The sequence below is a fragment of the Silurus meridionalis genome, chromosome 27, assembly GCF_014805685.1.
Source record: "Silurus meridionalis isolate SWU-2019-XX chromosome 27, ASM1480568v1, whole genome shotgun sequence".
In the NCBI taxonomy this organism is placed as follows: Eukaryota; Metazoa; Chordata; class Actinopteri; order Siluriformes; family Siluridae; genus Silurus; species Silurus meridionalis.
Genome location: NC_060910.1, coordinates 13,113,185 through 13,133,821, shown reverse-complemented (window position 1 = coordinate 13,133,821; position 20,637 = coordinate 13,113,185). Strand labels below are relative to the sequence as shown.

Sequence of the window (20,637 nt, the reverse complement as noted above, 5' to 3'; positions counted from 1 at the left end):
AGTTTTGAGATCTCAGGGAGGGTGACGGATTGTAGCGTGTTAAAAGACTGGATAGATACATGGGAGCCAAACCATTTAGTGCTTTATAAGTGAGAAGTAATAGTTTGTAGTCTATTCGAAACTTAACAGGAAGCCAATGTAGGGACGATAAGATTGGGGTTATGTGATCATATTTTCTTGACCTTGTAAGAACTCTGGCTGCTGCATTCTGGACTAACTGAAGCTTGTTTATTAATGACGCAGGACATCCACCTAGTAATGCATTACAGTAGTCTATTCTGGAGGTCATAAACGCATGGACGAGCTTCTCTGCATCGGATATAGACAACATGTTTCTTAACTTAGAAATATTTCTAAGGTGAAAGAAGGCTGTTTTTGTAACTTGGTTGATATGATATTTGAAAGACAAGTTGCTGTCTAAAATAACTCCCAGGTCTTTTACCGTTGAACTAGTGGTTACAGAACATCCGTCTAAACGCAGGTTGAGATGCTGGAGCTTCTGTTTACTAGTTTTTAGGCCGATGAGCAAAATCTCAGTCTTATCAGAATTTAAAAGTAGAAAGTTATGGGTCATCCAATCTCTTATTTCCTTAACACACTCAGTTATCCGAGTTAATTGAGCTATATCGCCTGGTTTAGATGAGATATATAGCTGAGTATCATCAGCATAACAATGGAAGCTAATTCCATGCCTTCTAATAATATTTCCTAACGAAAGCATGTATATTGTGAAGAGCAGGGGTCCTAGAACTCAACCTTGCGGCACGCCATAATTTACTTGCATTAGCCTGGATAGCTCTCCATTTAAATCTACGAAATGGTAACGATCGGACAGGTAGGATTTAAACCAGCTTAATGCCTGTCCCTGAATACCGATGTAATTTTTAGACCAAAATAAAATAATAATAGTAATACTAATAAAGGGATGGCTGGATTTTGATGAATCACTACCTTGGATGGCAATCATTGTATTTTGTAATAGAAGTTGTTGATGCACCGGTCAATCCTCTGCTCTGCCACTGTCTCTTGGGCCAGCGTGTGCTCCCATTAGGTAAAAAGCTCTCACTGTAGTTGTCCACATGCATTTCAAAGGAGAGTGCTGCCACATTTTTGTAATTCAGCCAAGAGGTTTACAAAAACAAAGCATTTATGTCAGTAATACACATTTATAGGAGAATAATCTCAACCTGAAAATTGCAGCATGTCCTGCAGTGTTCTATTCCATTCCTACCACTGCGGTATTGCCTTTTTTAATTTGTTCATGATAACTTATTGACTTTTACAAACTATATTGATTAACACTGGAGATTCCATGAATATTAAATAAAACATTTTTACAATAGCACATTCTTTTATTTGACACCAATACCAGTAATGAAGCCCATCAGATTTACTTTAATAAGTTTTAATTTAGAACTTTTATTGTCAGAAACCAATTCCAATCCGATTGTTGCATGATGTAATATCTGATACATTTTATCACATATCTGATTTGCTGCTGCATGTATCCACAAAATAGGGTCTTGACCATTAGACTTTAGTAAAAATGTTCTTTTAAAAGACACTGCCAATTAATAGCACCACTTAAAGGGTCAGTACATTATGTCCCTGAGCTCCTGAACTTAAAGGACAGAAATAAAGTAAGAGCCTTCATGTGTGTGAGTGTGTGTGTAATTAAGATCAGAATCTAGTAATGCATCTATGAGCATTGGAGAAGGCTATTATTAAGTCAAACTCTATCACTGTTGACAAAGAGTAATGGCGCATTGATTCACATCAACAAATGCCGGCTGGTAGCAAGCAAAATGACTCCGCTTGAGGCAGGAAGAGAAGTGATGTGTGAAGCAATGCTTGCTGTGCTCTTTCCTGCACTATTCTCGTGTGAACTGATATTGGCTAGTGCTGCAGTAGGCTTTAACACAGCACAGGGACTGTATGTACCACGCAATATATTAGCACAATACATAACACTTGCTGTCCCAACAGTACAATAATGTTAATATAATTGCAAAGCAATACTCCGTTAATGTTTTAAGATGTGTCATGATGCTGTTGGGTAGGTAACAAGCACTGGTGACTCATGTTCCCAAGTCAGTCAGTGCTCTGTGTAGTCTGATTTTGAGTGTATGGGAGCTTTGGGGCCTTTAGTTTGTACTGTCTACTATCTCTGCTGTAACTGCTCCTCGTTCTTGGCTATCTAAAAGAGCAGCAGTTGCCGTGTGGATTTCAGACATGCCAGACATCTCTCCAACTACTGCACTGGTAAGGACTACTGTTACTATGACCACCACATTGCCTGTACTGTAGATAATTTTACTAAAAAAAAAAAAAACTTTGTGAATCATGAAAACAGATTCTTGCTTAGTAAGAGACTCAACTCCATGCTGATTAGTGGTGTTGAGTTCAGCTCAGGGCTTTTTTCAGCTTATGCGTGTACTCAATCAGTTCAATCACACACCGGATACTGCTCATGAATCCTTGCACACAACAAGCCTTTCAGGATTTTTTTTACCTTTGAAATTCAAATCACAGGTTTATATGAATACAGCCATTTTAATATGTTAGCATTTCTATAGAACCCATTCACAGAGATGTGCATAGCAGACATGCCACATAATATAAAACTATTAGGGCTGTCAATCGATGAAAATATTAATCGATTTAGTCTATAGGCTGTGTTATGTGAACCATCCTGAGCTGCACAAAATGGCAGTAGGTGGGTAGATCAGAGGTATTTATTTCATCATAATAGTATATCATAATAAACGTTTTATTTATATATATATATATATTATATATATATATATAAGAAGTTAGGGTTAGGGTTAGGGTGCATGAACATTTCTAAATTTAAGAACCCATCACTGAACAGCACACCTCAGAAATTGTGCAACCATAGAAATTGAGTGCCACCCAGATGAGGATGGATTCTCTTTTGAGTCTGGTTTCTCTCAAGGTTTCTTCCTCATGCCATTTCAGGGAGTTTTTCCTTTCCATAGTCGCCACTGGTTTGCTCGTTAAAGTGGTGCATCTCTCTCTCTCTCTCTCTCCCCAGCAATCTTTCTCCAACTCTCATTCTTTCTCAGCCTGTGCTGCACACAGCTATTTCTCCATGACCTGCTTTATCTGCTTCTCAATTTGCATCAGCCAAGACTGAACACTGAGTAGGTACTACATCTACCTCAGTGTTGTTCATTTCAGCTAGGGCATGATGTAACATCCTGGTCAGTTTACTGAGCTCAGAATGGTTTCAGAACACTTTGTACTGCTGCTTTTCCAGTTTCTGGGTTATCTTCATCACCTCCTGATAACACAAAAGGACAGAGGTGTGAGGTTTCTTTTCAGAACTGGAAAAGATGATGTTCACCAAATCTCAAGATGAGGATATTCATTCTTGTGCACTGTATTTTATGCACTACAATGGTACTAAATATAAAAACATTTGCAAATATTGTCTCAAGAATTCTGGGTGAATTTTTTTCCACAATTTACGAGGATTTTTTCTTTTTTTTTTTTTTTTTTAGAAAAAAACATTTCACCCTTAAAAAAAAAGGGTATAAAAAAAAGGGGGGGTTGACATTTGGCCATAACAGGGATTTCAGGAAGCATTGGAAAAGATTATAGTGCAATCTGCAGCAATCAGAATTTGGATGTAAGAAAGAATGAGGAGTGAATAGTACAAGTCAAAATGTTTCAAAGGCTGGTAAACGGGTATGAAGCAGTGGACAATCAAGCAATTAGAAAATATTTATATTATATTCAGATGGCATAGTGGTGCATCTGGTTGCATTTCGGCCTCACACACATTTACATAATTGTATTTTCCCAATCAAAACCACTGTTTAAACATATTTTAAATGATAATAAATGAACACAATAAATGCCTTTTTTGGAGTCAGTTAATTTTGTCATTTTGTGTGTGCAAACATTTCCACTTGACAGTGCAAAGTGTATATCATAATAATGAATGTGCAAACAAGCATAGCAGATCGTTGGCAACAGGCAGATGTGGTTTGTGAAAATAAAAATGTACAAAATGTACAGGCAGTTGGATCGGAGGAAACCTTCTGGCAACATTTATTAAAACTATAAACCTCCAAAACCTGGCAGCACTCATTTAGATTGGAACAGAGTTGGGCTGAAGCTAAGTTCTCACACTAACTTGGCATTGCAATTATCAGAACATCAGTAGCCAATCTCAGCCCATTGTACTGAAAGCTAGTCAAGTTAAAATGCCTCTGTCCGTGGTACTGAAATCAAATTGAATTAAATTGTCTTTCTATGCTACTAATATCTAAGTTAAATAAAATAGTTAAATACCTCTGTTCATCTTACTATAAGTCTATTTGGGTCAAATTGCCTGTCTATGGCTCTAATACCATTCTGCATATTCTCTGTCTATTCTAATCATATTTATTGGACTTGATTGGATCTGTATTTGGTGTACTTGGTGTAAAACACACAAACCTTTTCACACTTTTCTAACTGGTGTCAGGTGAGCTGTCCAGTTCTATTGTTTTCAAAATCTGCTCCAGTTCTACTTGGTATTGTGTTCTGCTTTTATAGTGTATATATGTGTAAATGCAGAATTTTATTTGGATATTTCATAGGCAGCATGATGGTGGATGAGCAATATCATTGGTTATTAAAAGGAGTGCTAGGTGTTACAGTAAAGCAAATGTGCGGAGAAACAGTCACCAGTTAAAGCACTTCTGCTATGAAAGCATTGACTCACATCAGGTCAGGGTGCAATTCATAGCACATAGCATACAGCACACCATTAATGCTACACCTAAAGATACTGTTTTAACCTAGCATGAGGAATGTACTGCTTAGACAGAAAATTAGACAGCCATAAATAAAATTATCAGATGCATGCCTGATTAAATCAATTGGGTTTCTCAGTTATCATGAACAGTATTGACTGGTACCAAAAGTATTGACAAGTACTCTTGCTCGAGAATTTGGTATTGATGCATCAGAGCTGCAAGTGTGGAAACTAAAACACATCCACAGAACTATAAACAATCAACAACAAGATAAGCAACACTCACAGTCGTACATTTTTAATGTTGGGTAACATTAGTTTGGAGAGCTTTAACAGAACGGCTTACATATCTGAAATGTAAAGCTCTGCATTAAAAATCCAGGTAAAGCATATAGCAATTTCTATGTGATAAATAATGCTAAAACACTGTCTATTTATCATCATGACTGTCAGTCACACACTACATTATTAAATTACAGTCAATACATACAAACTCACTGAAGATGTCACATCATACATAAAAAAAAAAAAAAAAACAAACATATATAAATTGCATTGGTTGGCTTGCATTACAAATGCTGTTAGAAATGAAAAGAAAAAAACAGAGCACAACGTTTTGTATGATAGATGTTTGTCTACAGCAGTTTATATTGGTGTCACAGATTTAAAATTAAAGAGATACTTAAGAGTTTATCAGCCTTCTCTCTAGCCACTGGATGTAGAACTACCATTAACTAGACTTTCAACATGCTTTCCTGTATTAGGAAAATAATACTTATACAGGGCAGTTGCTTGAAATATTTCCTTGAAACTCGTTCCTTTATTCTGCTATATTTTAAATGTTGAATTTCTTGTCTTTCATAATAACGCATATGATACACATGAGGTGGACAGAGATTAAAGTGATAATCGCTGGAGCATCCCTTTAATGTACAGAAGGCAAAAAGGCCTATCACAAAACTTGGCCTTGTTTGCTAACTCCAAATACCTTCATGATGATGCACATAAACACTGAATGGTACAAAAACAGTAACCAGAACTGTAGGACCATGAGGTCACAGATAAAGAATAAAATAAATATTGTATATATACACACGTGTGTGTGTGTGTGTATTTTATATATATATATATATATATATATATATATATATATATATATATATATATATATATATATATATATATATATATATAAATAAAGCATAGATTGCCTTAAATCCAGTTTGTTCGTATATTCTTTTCACTCTAGCTGTATTAACATTCGAACAAGCTGCATATTTCATGCTTCGTAATAGTAAATTAAATTAACAGCTTCTCGGAGTAAACAACCACTTTAGAAACGTTAATGTATATGCAACAGCCAGTAAAAACCTTACACTTTTACAAGATAAGATATAATTTGAATTTTGATTTATAAGGCATGTGACGAAACCTATGAATACGCTGTATGACCATGAATCTGATTTATAAGGCAACAACTTGTGAATCATAGAGACCACTTAAGGCAACTATCTGATATTTAATAATTCCCCTGAATCTGCTTTGCTGTGGTATAATTTGAAGTCTCTAGTTGATAAATCAAGATCTTTGTTAGAAATCAATGGTAGGCCTACTGTTACCTCATAAAAGACAAAGAAGGACTTTTTAAAGGTCATAGAAAAGAACTATTCTAAAACTATATGGGTTACAATTATCCAATAATCTCCTGAACCAAGCATCGATAGAAATAAATAATCAATTTCTAATTAGTGTCTTGATTTATTTCAACCATTGCCTTTATTTTTATCGATGCATTGATCCGGATCATCTGACCCCCCCCCAGCAACCTCACTCCTTCCTCATCGCACCTCATGGCTCGTGTGATTGGTGTTCCGGTGCCGTCTTTGTCTTCTCACTGTGTTTAATTCTTCATCCTGTAGAAAATATAAAATTGTGGGAAATATATATATATATATATATATATATATATATATATATATATATATATATATATATATATATATATATATATATATATACACACACACACACACAGTACAGACCAAAAGTTTGGACACACCTTCTCATTCAAAGAGATTTCTTTATTTTCATGACTATGAAAATTGTAGAGTCACACTGAAGGCATCAAGGGCTATTTGACCAAGAAGGAGAGTGATGGGGTGCTGCGCCAGATGACCTGGCCTCCACAGTCACCGGACCTGAACCCAATCGAGATGGTTTAGGGGTGAGCTGGACCACAGAGTAAAGGCAAAAGGGCCAACAAGTGCCAAGCATCTCTCGGGGAACTCCTTCAAGACTGTTGGAAGACCATTTCAGGTGACTACCTCTTGAAGCTCATCAAGAGAATGCCAAGAGTGTGCAAAGCAGTAATCAAAGCAAAAGGTGGCTACTTTAAAGAACCTACAATATGATATTTTTCAGTTGTTTCACACTTTTTTGTTATGTATATAATTCCATATATAATTCCACGTGTTAATTCATAGTTTTGATGCCTTCAGTGTGAATCTACAATTTTCATAGTCATGAAAATAAAGAAAACTCTTTAAATGAGAAGGTGTGTCCAAACTTTTGGTCTGTACTGTATACACATACACACGCACATACATTGTTTCTTTTTTTTGTCTAAATGTCTTACTGTATCGGCAGTGTCAGCCTCGTCTGTATTGTCGTCCTCTTCCTCTGTCTGTTCATGCTCACTGCTGGCATTGGACAGGTCGAAGTCAGACAGCACCATGTCCTCATCGTAGTCTGTGTGATATTCCGATTCCTCTGTGATTTCGAGGTTAAAGATGAGTATAGCACGCAGGAATAAACAGTCTATATACAGTATAAAGGATGCTCTAAATACAGTCCTCACCATCCACTATGGCCTGCTTCACCGGCTCTATACGGGACACGATCTCAGCCAGGTCGGTGAACGAGGCGTTAGGACAAGTCACCACCTGCAAGACAAGAAAACTGGGTCTTTATTTATTCTTTGCTGATCATCAGTTTGAAAAGGAATTATTCTGTAAAGCGTGTAGAAAACTCCCAGAGCAACCCCTTAAAGAGTCAGTAAGAATTACTGAGCAGTTACTTAATGTGAAACTAATCCATCTAATATAATATTTATTAATTAACTAGTGATTATATGTAATGAGCTACAGTAGGTGGATATATAATGGGGTCATAAAAATAAATATTCTTTATATTGTAAGAAATTAAAATTTTTTAATAATAATTCAATTACAAATTGGAGAGTTACTGCTTATCAGTCCATCCGTCCATCTACCCACCCATTTATCTATCCATCTATTTCTTTATTTTATTTGACTTTTGAACTGGACTTTTAAACTGATTTCTTTTTAGTGAAAACTGGGCTTCGACTCACATTGGTTCTCTTGCTCGTGTGGAACTCCTCCTGATGTCTATCCTTCATCATTTTCTCCACCACGCCACTACGGCACCACACGTCAAACACTGTCTTCCCGTGCTGATAGCCTACGTCCTACGGAGAAGTAAAAACACACCGAACGGATACAGGTGGGACAGTGGTCTAGTGCAATCATTATAATGCTGAAGATATTCATAAAAGGTCAGTGTAGTTATCATTACAGTTCCCCCATATTTAACCACCTCAGATGTGAAAAGAATACATCTCTTTTTTTTTTTCTCATCGGGATGTTATAGTGGAAAAAAAGTCTGAAGGCTAGCTAAAGAAGTGCTGGAAGCTTACTGTAAAAGCAGAGATGGAAAATTTGGTTTTTGAAAAGAGTCTTTATATATTGTAGACCTATTAACTTTAATAATATATCATACTAATGGTGGCTGGTACAGTAGATCGACCCTCATTTGTTTTTTGGCATCCAACCAAAATTGCATTAGTACCTTGCACTTTTTTCAATCTCAGAATGCAACACTTAATTGGATCACAAAATCTCACACTACTGAAATGAATTCCTGGCTACACGACTGAAGCACAGAGGTCGAACGAGCAGGGAAAGTTTGTTTACCGCGATCTCGTCGAACTTGCCAAACTCCAGAGTGCCGTAGCGGTCAATAGCGGGACGGATGTACTCGCAGTAATCACTGTCTTTCACTAATTCCAGCTGACGCACACAGCACACGTAGGCCAGCCGGGTCTGGATCTCAGCCATGTTCAGCACCTGCAGGGTCGTTCATCACCATTACAAATTGCATGTCTTAAGGAAACATTCTTTTTACGTTACTGTTCAACGCCCCGTGCCTGCAGGCCAGAGCAAGGAAACAAAAGCAGTGAGGCAGATATGAAAATCCAAACCAGATAATCATTATTACATTATTTTAGCTATGCAAAATACAATTAAAAAAAAAAGAAAAAGAATTCCTGTACAGTATACATAAAAGCTAGTTTGTTGCTGGTGGTGGATAAAACTAAATCTTTTTCTTGCGGCTGCTCCCATTAGGGGTCGCCACAGCGGATCATCCGTCTCCACACCCACCCTGTCCTCTACATCTGCCCCTGTCACACCAACTACCTGCATGTCTTCCCTCACCACATCCATGAACCTCCTCCTTGGTCTTCCTCTTTTCCTTCTTCCTGGTAGCTCCATCCTCAGCATTCTCCTACCGATATACCCCATGTCCCTCCTCTGCACATGTCCAAACCATCTCAATCTCACCCCCCTCACCTTGTCTCCAAAATGTCCTACATGCGCCGTCCCTCTAATAAACTCATTTCTAATCCTGTCCATCGTCGTCAATCCCAACAAAAACATTAACATCTTTATCTCTGCTACCTCCAGCGCCACCTCCTGTCTTTTACTCAATGCCACTGTCTCTAATCCATACAACATTGCAGGTCTCACCACAGTCCTGTAAACTTTCCCTTTCACTCTTTTCATAATTTATTCTATTCATACAAACCTTCACTCTCTCTGCTAAAGGATTTAGCCGTTTCCATAGCAGCCACCACCCGGATAGAGAGTCACCGTAGTTGGTTAGGTTGGTCTCATCCTGGCTGCCCACATCAATCGCGATCACTACTTTGGCACCCATCGAGCGAGCTACGTCAGCTGCAAAGACAAAAACACACAGGTGTTATAGACCGTCAAACCCATAGCTATTCCAACACACACGTCACCAAAATACAATTCTACCAGGCAGGTTGTTGATATAGCCACCGTCCATGAGTAAATGGCCATCTTTCGGGTCACACAGTGGAGGCAAGTAGCCTGAGAGAGACATACTGGCACGGACGTATCTCCACAGAGATCCTAACAGTAAAAAGAGACCAAATGAACATGAACACAGTTTAACAATGACAAAGAAAAACAGGAATGGAAGAACAGAAGGATGCAAAGGGTAAGCACTGACCATCAGTGTGCACTCTCATGGCGGAGGCGGTGATATCTGTAGTGATGTTAAAGTATGGAAGCCAGAGGTCCTGAAATAAATAAATAAACAAACAAACAAATAAATAAATAACATCCTCAAAATTAAATATAGGCATGCGTATAAAAAAGGTCACACAGCTGCATGTCTAATCACAGCCCCATAATGAGTTCATAAGATTTTTCACGGAAAATAATCCGATCAGGATGCCGCAGAGACAAGAGACATGTCCACATCCATTGAGGGAACAGAACTGAATGTGCTATACATCAATAACTTTAATGCTCAACAAGAAAGAACATGCAAGCATAAACCTTATTACAGGCCTTTGTTATATAATTAACATTTTCATACTGTACTGTATGCGCAAATCCCTTAGTGAGCTTTTTACCAGGCTGGAGTGCTCCACAGGTGAATGCCTGCTGTAAAGAAGAAAACTAGGGAAATATCTAAAAAGCCTTCATGCTCCTGCCAAGCAACAAGCCCAGTTCTCTCTGCTGACCCTTTGAATGCACTGTAAGCTGTCTTTTAAGAAAACAAAGAGATTTGTATTTTGTATGGGAGCGAAGCAAGTAATCAGGGCCAGAAAATTATATATATATATATATATATATATATATATATATATATATATATATATATATATATATATATATATATATATTCATACCATGCCAATACAAATCAGAGCTCTTTTAGATCTTTAAAAATTACAAAAGTATATAATTATTATTATTTTTTTTATACATTCACAATGAGTCCACGATACCAGTCCCTGTGTTAAGAGGTTGTCCGATAGTGAACCTTTTCAGTACTTATCGCTAGTTTGGATCGTATTTGCTCCAGTTTTTTAAATAGATACTGGATAAAAAAGATAACGGACATTCTCAGCCTTTCCAGCAATGGACGCAAGCCGGAAAAACTATTGTAATGGGTGTTTGCAGATAGGTGATAGTTCCAGAAATCAACTATCAGTGCCACAATCTGCAAAACTGATGAATTGGTCGACCTCTAGTTGTTACTAAAGAAAGTTTAGGATTTGCCCCTGCTAAACAAATAGAATTAATATTTCAGCAATAACGTGTAAATGTTAAATACAGCATTTAGAATACGGAATCAATCCATGAAACTCTAAAGTGTTAACATGCACAATTAATAAAAGTAATGAATATTGTAGTACCGCAATTTCCGGACTATTAAGCGCACCCAAATATTAAGCACTGAATTTTACAAAGATTTTTATTTTAAACATAAATAAGCTGCACCTGTCTATAAGAAACTAATGAACTTTACACAGGCTTTAATGAAAGACAGTGCCTGTTACACGGCATGTATCTAAATAGTAGCCTACCAAGAAAGTCATTGTTCACTGTCTTCCTTCTTCCTTTCACAACTATTTCTCTCGAGAGTTTATCTTTTGGCATCGTCGTGCGTTTGAAAATCACCATCGGTGAATCTTTTCTCCCGATGCCGTGCAGCTCAGAACACAGGTGAAGTGCGTTTTTTCATGCCCGGTTGGAAATTTCATTGGTCTAATGTTATGGGGCTCAGTTTTTTGGCTTGAAGTTTGTGAAACCCATAAATTTGTGAAAAATCCATAAATTAGCCGCTTCCTTGTTTAAGCCGCGGGGTTCAAAGCATGGGAAAAGAGTAGCTGCTTATAGTCTGAAATACGGTAATTGATTAACAGCACTTTGTATTTGAAATTTGTCTAATTTTGGTGTGGATCATACCTTTGCTTACTTACATGTACGCAGTTCATATTGAAAGAAACTAATTTGTTACCTTGTTACTTCTGAAACACTATTTATACTTTTTTGCTGAAGCGTATGGTTAATGTTCAATTTAATTTTATGTTATATAGCACTTTTGATGATAAACTTTGTCCCAATGCAGCTTTACAGAATTAAATGATTTAAATTTTGATTTTGAATATAAATTTTAGCATCATAAATTAGTCCATATATGTTTACGCCTAATTAGCGAGCCAGTGGTGACAGTGGCAAAGACAAATGCCACAAATTAAATGAGAGTGAAACCTTGAGAGGAACCAGACTGAGAGAAGAAACCATCCCCATCCCTGTCTGATTATCATTCCATCATTGTTGCTGTTCATTGTTGGACAATTGAATGCAAAACTGTTAATGGCAGTTGCTGCACTAAGCATTGTAAGTAATGTCAGTTAAGGAAACCTATCATCTCGGTCTGAAAAATCATAAACAAACAGATTGTGTATTTGCTCCACATAAAAAAACATTTAACAAGGGCTAAGAGCAGGGCATTTAACATATTCTATACATGCTTCAAAAACAAACCTTAATCAAGCATTATAAGGTTCACACCTCAATTTGTTTGTCCTTAAACAGTGCACCGATGCTGGAGTTAAAGGACGCACCGGTGAACATGGAGGTCACTGGATATGTCAGGTCCAGGATCTTCTTAAACATTGACCCAAAATCCTGGCAAGCAGATAAGAAACAAGCTGGTGAAAAAGAAAGACAGTTTAAAACAGTACTGCTGAAATGTATTGATTGTTCTTCTCACTATGGCCCATTCGCGTGCTCGGACTTTCATTCTGCTGTAGCTTCTCTCCTCGGCAAACAGCGCCCCCATCAGAGAGCCGACTGAAGTGCCACCCACCAGATCAACAGGGATTCCTGCTTCACCCAGAGCGCGGATGACGCCCACCTGAGAACAGCCTCTGTGGGGTGGAGAAGGTCAGTCAGCTTAAAAGGACCGTTATATTGCACCAATACTGTGCACAAAAAACTAGCTGATTACAAAATCAGATAATAGATGATGAGGGAAACATGTAATAAAACCTACTCATGTTTCATATCATCTTTTCACCCACCTTTAGTTTATTCCAGAGTCTGATAGGTAAAAAGCACAGATAAAATAAACACCATCAGCAACTGGATGTATACACATACAACCACATCCAATTAGATGACAAAAATATGCATAGGACAAAATGTTCCAAGGCAATCCTATTAAGTAAAGACGAGAAAATTCTAATTTTAAAGGAAAGACAACTATTTGTACGTTCTTTGTTTCAAACAACAATATCTTCTCATTAACATTCCCTCAATTTTTTTTTACTAAGCAAAAAGATTACAGTTCCACCCACTTGTTTCCTATAGCCTCATGAATTGAATTTTGACTCGAAGGTACCTCATGAATTTCATTAAATAAAATTAACAAATTGTTAATTAGCTCTGTGCTGTGTGATGAAGCTCTGTGTTGTTGATGTAACACCAGGGTTCTGGAGAAACATTGTCTCATGTCGCACTGAAATGAAATGACAATAAAAGCTTCTTGACTTGACTTGACTTGACTTATCACAGCCTTACTGTCAAGTCTGTCTATTCTCCTCTGACCTCACTGGCATTTTTACATGCAGTTTTTTTTATAGACCGTTGCATGAGACTGTTTACTTGTGTTCGTTTCTGGGTGGAAAGTATCGCAGAGCTGAACTCTAAAGGATGGTTAGAATAGTGGAAAATATATTTTAAAAAGTCATTTGTTAAAATCAATGTACCATGAATATGGACATGTGTTTGATTGATGACAGCGGTGGCTCAAGTGCTGAGTCAGTGAGCAAAAATGAAGAAATTAAATATATGAGATAAAGGGACAGAGAGAAAGAGCAGTACCTAGCACCTCCTCCCCCCAACACCAGGGCTATGGCGTTGCCTGTTAACAATCGAGCCAGGCGAGAGAAATCAGAGTGGCGGTCTGGAGGCTTCTCAAACACACGCTGATACAGCTCTCTCTAAGAGAATAATGGAAAAGCAGAAAGGATTAGAATGAGATACAGTCACACACATAATGATTGCAGAAATTCAGTGTAGTCGTATGACTTTCACTGGGGTAGACCTGGCTGTGAGACTCAGATCAGACTAGCATTTAGTTGTATAATGAGTATGTTGGTTTTGGCACCAGTTTGGGCAGGCTCCTGCGACTAAAAACCCTGCGAGGGCATGACAGGTGCAGGTGTCTTGAGATCCAGCTGCGCATGTTGAGCCACTCGGCTGTTCCACTGGGTGGAGGTCCGTCCTCACGATGCAGGAGCACCAGCTGCTTCTGAGCACGAACTGCGCTGCCCTCCAACATCTGCTCCAGCTGCAGCAGACATAAAGATGCACATGAAATGTTAATAAGAGCAATGCTAATTAATTCTCAACAATGAGTAGTCAAATTTTCTGTATCAGCAGCTCTGACAGTAGTTGATATTAGAGGTGGACAAAAAAAAACACTCCATGTGAAAAATTACTGCACATATCACAAAAAAGTAAAAAAAATAAATAAATGTGACTATATGAATTATACTAATAAATAGTGAGGAAAATGAAGGACATGCATTCAAACCGACTAAACTACTACTCCCCTTTAACAAAGCAAAATCATTTAGATTTTCCTTAGGTAGACGTTAAATAAATCTCCAGTGTCAGTGATTTACAGGACTAGCTTCTGCACTGAGGAGTTCCTGGTTACCAAGCTGTGTTTTTTTGTCTTATTAAAGCAGAAATGGCATGTAATTGTTTTTTTTTTTTGGTTAATAGTAACATTTAGTGTTAAACAGAAAAACCGTACAGTGAAACAAATTGCTGTGGTATAGAAGGAATAAAACAAACACTTTAAGTCATGCTGTAAATATAGTCAACCCTTGATATGTCATGGTTCGGAACTCGAAATCTTCTGAAAATTCACTCACAGGAAGTTGCGGATTATCTTAAAATTTGTTGCAATCCGCAGTGGGACCGAATGTTCAGGAACGGAACAAATTTCATAAATATTTTTAAAACAAATTATTGTAACATTTTCACACTCAAACATAAAAAAGATCTGAAAAATCTGTACTCAGTCAATGTGCAATTTACATAATTTTGTAGCAATGCTCCAAAAGTGTCATGATGGCTTTGTGAGCTCTCTGACACAAATTGCAGATGTCAAGACATCAACTTCTAAATTGCAGAACTAGAAAACGTGAAAAGAAAGCTAGTTCAGCTTTAGCTGTAATCTTCGTCTTCTTCTTTTGGCTTCTCCCATTAGGGGTCGCCACAGCAGATCATCCGTCTCCATACTCCCCATGTCCTGTACATCTGCTTCTTTCAACCCAACTACCTGTATCTCTTCCCTCACCACATCCATAAATCACCTCCATGCCCTTCCTCTTTTTCTCCTTCCTGGTGGTTCCATCCTCAGCATTCTCCTACCGATATACCCCATGTCCCTCCTCTGCACATGTCCAAACCATCTCAATCTCGCCTCCCTCAACCTTGTCTCCAAAACATCCTACATGTGCTGTCCCTCTAATAAACTAAATTTCTCTCTCTCTCTCTCTCTCTCTCTCTCTCTCTCTCTCTCTCTCTCTCTCTCTATATATATATATATATATATATATATATATATATATATATATATATATACACACACACACACACACACACACACACACACACACACACACACACACACACACACCGTAATTTCCAGACTATTAACTGCACCTGCTGAATTTGAAAAAGATTTTTATTTTGAACAAAAATAAGCCGTGCCTGTCTATAAGCCATTGAAACTAATGAACTTTACACAGGCTTTAACAAAACGACAGTGTCCACAGTGAACGAAACGACGTGTCTGTTACACGGCTTGTATCTAAACAGTAGCCTACCAAGAAAGTCATAGTTTACTGTCTTCCTCCTTCCTTTCACAACTATTTCTCTCGAGAGTTTATCTTTTGGCATCGTTGTGCGTTTAAAAATCACCATCGGTGAATCTTTTCTCCCGATGCCGTGCAGCTCAGAACACAGGTGAAGTGCGTTTTTTTCATGCCCGGTTGTTTTCAGCGTGGCGAATGATTCGCATTTCCTGTTGCCAGTCCGAGTGAGCGGCAGGTCAAACGTCAGAGGAACCTCATCCATATTTATGATGTAGTGCGGCCAGATTCAGTGGGAGCGCATCTGATTTAATATAAAGAATTTAATTGGTTTACCTGAACCCGTTTGGCAATTTCATTGGTGTAATATTATGGGGCTCAGTTTTTTGGCGGCATGACGCTTGTGAAACCGGGAAAAACCCAGGAAAATCCATATATTAGCTGCTTCATTGTTTAAGCCGCGGGGTTCAAAGCGTAAGAAAAAAGTAGCGACTTATAATCCGGAAAATATGGTGGGTGTGTGTGTGTGTATATTATATATATATATATATATATATATATATATATATATATATATATATATATATATATATATACACACACAGTGTTGGGCAACGTTACTTTTAAAAGTAACGCGTTACAATATTGAGTTACTCCCCAAAAAAGTAACTAATTACGTTACTTAGTTACTTTTTATGGAAAGTAACGCGTTATATTACTTTTACGTTACTTTTGCGTTACTTGTATCTCTTTTACGCCTTACAGGTGTAACAGGTGTAATATATATAATTGCCATTAAGAAATAAGTTATATTAGGGCAAAAGACATGTGTGGGCTGCACACCGTTGATGTGGAAGGAGAACATACCTTTCGCTGTCATCTCATAAAACTTTGTGCAATTCCGTAAATATTACCTCGTCTACATCATTCTCTGCTTCATCATCAGCTTAAAACATTCTGAACGCTTTTACAAAGTTCGTGCTATCATCAGTGACCGTGGCAGTTTATCTTCCCACAAAGAGCAAATGAGCTGTGAATTTGCTCTCTATCTCCGCTGTGATGGCATCGTACATGTGTCTCCCACGGAAAACTTTTATTCTGAGCAGTCAGTAGATCTGCAGTGGTGGAGAGTCGGCAAAAGTTTTCCATATTTCTGTCTCCATTTCCATATATGCAACATTGCATAATGTTGCATATATTCAACATTATACACACACACAAACACAGACACACACACACACTGTAGTGCTGTGCTTGTGCATGCAGATGTTTTTTTTTTTTTTTTTTTAATGGTATTTTTTGCAGTTGACAAGAGCTTTTCACCAACACATAATCTACACTTAACCATTATTCCTTTCTCCTTTTCCTCGACTATTTCAAAATAATAAGAATACTTCCATCACAGTAATGTAATGCTCTGGTTTGCCATCTCCGCTTCTGACCAGCTTCTGTTCCCGCTGCTCGCACATATGAGTGTGCAATTCTAAGTGACTACGTTCATTTTAATTCAGTATTTATTTTTTTATGCAACATAATTTAACTGAAAAGTAACTCGCATTACTTTTAACTCAGATATTAATGTGTAAATTTATAAAGTAACGCGCTACTTTACTCGTTACTCCAGAAAAGTAATACAGTGGAACCCGGTTATCTCGACCTCGGTTACCTCAACAACCCTATTAAGTCGACGTTTTTGAAGTGGAACCGCCAAATTCTCGCTTTTTCTAAGCATTTTTTATCGGTTATGTCGACTTTTTTTATGTCGCAGAACCCTAATATCTCGAGCACAAGGGGGGAAAAATTTGCCATTTAACGTCGGTTATCTCGGTGCAGCCGCAGAAGAACTCGCGGAAGTGACGGAAAAATCAAGCCTTACAGATGCTACAGGTGCTGTATTGTATACTGGTGAATCTCTGCTGTTAGATAGTGCACATATGCCTTTTGTTGTTAAATGTTATGCGATGAACGGGAGGCGAAAGCCGCGATTGGCGGCGCGGAACGTGTGATGACCATCCAAAATCATAGAATGAACACCGGCAGGATCGGGGGGAATCCGCGATGCGCTTTGGGAAGAAAAGCGCAGCCGTTGAGAGAGTGCCGGTGGGAAGACACATAACGGGATACGCATGAGCGATAACAACGACCACCGAGGACCAACATATACCAACAATAACGGACAGTGAGAGTGTGGAAGTTTAAATAGGAGCTGGTGATGATGCTAAACGAGCACCATATGTGCGCGATTGAAGGCATGCTATAAAAATACATACAGTACATGTTTATCTGTCAGGAATCCACCTGCCACGCCCCCTTCGGCTCCCTTCAGCGTTTTTCTCGGCCGCTTTCTCTGAAGCTCCCGGCTTCAATCACGCACATATGGTGCTCGTATATATATATGTGTATGTATGTATATATGTATATATATATATATATATATATATATATATATATATATATATATATATATATATATATATATATATATAGTATGATGACTAGAAGGTAAAAAAAAAGTGCCTCCTTCATATGCCCTGCACCAAATCCTCCAGTAATGCAGCTCAGCCAATGCAGCTACCATCAGCTACCAGGGTATCCTTTTCTCCAGTTAAGGAACAGCATAGCTATTTACTTAAACATAAAAGCAAAGTTTATTTGTCTAAATTTATGGATTTTGGCTGTGGATCCTTTCAATTCATTTTAATGTCACCGAATAATTAAATCTTTTGTGTAGTTCCATATTTTCTATGTTCCTTTTTTTTTCTTTTTATGTTGTCTCACGTAGCACTTTGATCCCGGGGAAATATTTTAGTCCATTGTGTGCTGCACCGAATATGATTGGAATGACAATAAAAGCCTATTTAGCTTAAAATGTAACTTAAATGAATGTGAAGCTAATCATCCAAGGTTTCCATTTGTGAGTTTCCTCATTTTCAGAAACTCAGGAGCTCTTGAATTTTGTTTTGACATACAATTTAATTGTATTCAGTTTGATAAAAGAGTTTCAGCATGTAACACAATCTATAAATTTAGGGCAGGAGACAGTTGTTCATAATCTATAAATAAAAAATAAATCAATCAATCAATAAATCAGGCATCAAAAACAGTGTAGAGTTAATATAGTGTGTGTGTACCTTTCCTACAGCAGGCTCCTGCTCTCCCAGGCCTACAATGAGAATACAGTCAGCCTGGCGGATACAGCGCTGAGTCCAGGGCGTCAGAGTGCTGTCTGACTGGTACACAACAATCCTGTGGATGTCCTCCTGCTGACCCAGCCAACTGGACAGCCGATACTCATGGACACTGGACATGAGACAAGACAGTTAAGTCCCAGAGATATAATCACTGGATAAGAGTCATTGTGGTGCGGGAACATTGATAAATAACCGGCTGACCTGTCGAGTGCTGCGGTACCCAGACGCTGTTTGATGATGTCGCTGGTCAGAAGTAAAGTAGGGCCTGGAAATAGGAGGAGGCCATGATCATTTTTTTTTATTTAAACAGATATCCTGATGAAAACTTTTGGCTTACAAAAAAATTTAATAGTCTATTTCCTCCCCATTGAAATTTAAATGTAATGTTTGTAAAGACTTTTGTCAATCGGAATGTCAGAATGGAGAAATGTTTTATATATACGGTAATTTCCGGACTATAAAGCGCACTGTTATGTAAGCTGCACCCACTACACTGAAACTAATGAACCTTACACAGGCTTTACCGAAAGAGAGTGTCTGTTACCCGGTGTAACGGGTGAAATATGTTGTGGCTCCTTTAAGAGCAGAGCGGCATTTTGGGAATAGCACGTCACTGCATTCTTCCGGTATTACTGCGTGTGTGTGCGTGTGTGACTGAGGATTATGTGCTCATTATTTTCTGATGCACATTTCTAAGTTTTTTTGACTAACCCATAACGCTGTTGTCAAGAAAAATAAAAAAAGCACGAGTTTTGGAAACCTGTCTGTGCTTATATGATTTCATTTGCAACTGGAGTTAGTGAGCTCTCCCTTCACCCAGACTCAACGCGTTACAACGGCTTGTATCTAAACAGTAGCTGACCAAGAAAGTCATTGTTCACTGTCTTCCTCCTTCCTTTCACAACTATATCTCTCTGGAGTTTATCTTTTTGCATCATTGTGCGTTTAAAAATCAATTTCCGTTCGGAAATTTCATTGGTTTAATGTTATGTCGCTCAATTTTTTGGCTTGAAGTTTGTGAAACTGGGAAAAACCCAGGAAAAATTCATAAATTAGCCGCTTCATTGTTTAAGCCGTGGGGTTCAAAACGTGGTAAAAAAGTAGCGGCTTATAGTCCGAAAAATACGGTATATAAAATAAGTTCCAAGATATTCAGAGCAACTAAGCCTAACAGAAAGTTGGCACAAAATGTAGCACAGATCATATTTTCTCACAAATGTTAGATTCAAGGAGGCTGTGAGGTGAAGTTACCAATAGCACTGAGCGCATGTTGCAGCTCCAGAGCGAAGGATGTCATAGGCACTTCATCCGAAACAGGCAGGATGGAAACAGTGGACAAATTGGAAACAGGGTTACCTGTGTCCCACTTACTGCCCACAGAATGCCGACCCAGACCATGAGCTGAGGAGATGCAGCCAGGAAAAAATAATTGTTGTTATGTGCAGTATCTCACAAAAGTAAGTACACCCACATTTCAGCAACCATTTTATTACACAGTGCATCTGGAAAGTGTTTGCAACGCTTCACTTTTTCCACATTTTGTTATGTTACAGCCAAAATGGAATATTTATTATTTTCCACAAAATTCTACAAATAAGTATAATCTATAAGTATTCATAACCTTTATCATGACACTTAAAATGGATGGTGCAGGTGCATCAACT

General features: G+C 38.0%; 1 protein-coding gene across 1 annotated transcript in view; it reads right to left on the bottom strand.

The window, feature by feature from the left end:
• Nucleotides 1-5,050: 5,050 nt before the first annotated feature.
• pnpla7b (patatin-like phospholipase domain containing 7b) overlaps nucleotides 5,051-20,637 on the bottom strand; it is a 38,196-nt gene continuing 22,609 nt past the window's right edge. Inside the window, 15 exon segments of the mRNA XM_046841139.1 lie at nucleotides 5,051-6,681; nucleotides 7,404-7,537; nucleotides 7,626-7,710; nucleotides 8,139-8,255; nucleotides 8,761-8,913; nucleotides 9,653-9,801; nucleotides 9,886-10,002; nucleotides 10,103-10,172; nucleotides 12,463-12,579; nucleotides 12,665-12,821; nucleotides 13,777-13,895; nucleotides 14,063-14,245; nucleotides 18,914-19,082; nucleotides 19,175-19,238; nucleotides 20,225-20,374. Coding sequence (XP_046697095.1) covers nucleotides 6,607-6,681; nucleotides 7,404-7,537; nucleotides 7,626-7,710; nucleotides 8,139-8,255; nucleotides 8,761-8,913; nucleotides 9,653-9,801; nucleotides 9,886-10,002; nucleotides 10,103-10,172; nucleotides 12,463-12,579; nucleotides 12,665-12,821; nucleotides 13,777-13,895; nucleotides 14,063-14,245; nucleotides 18,914-19,082; nucleotides 19,175-19,238; nucleotides 20,225-20,374 — 1,859 coding nt within the window. The 3' untranslated portion in view covers nucleotides 5,051-6,606.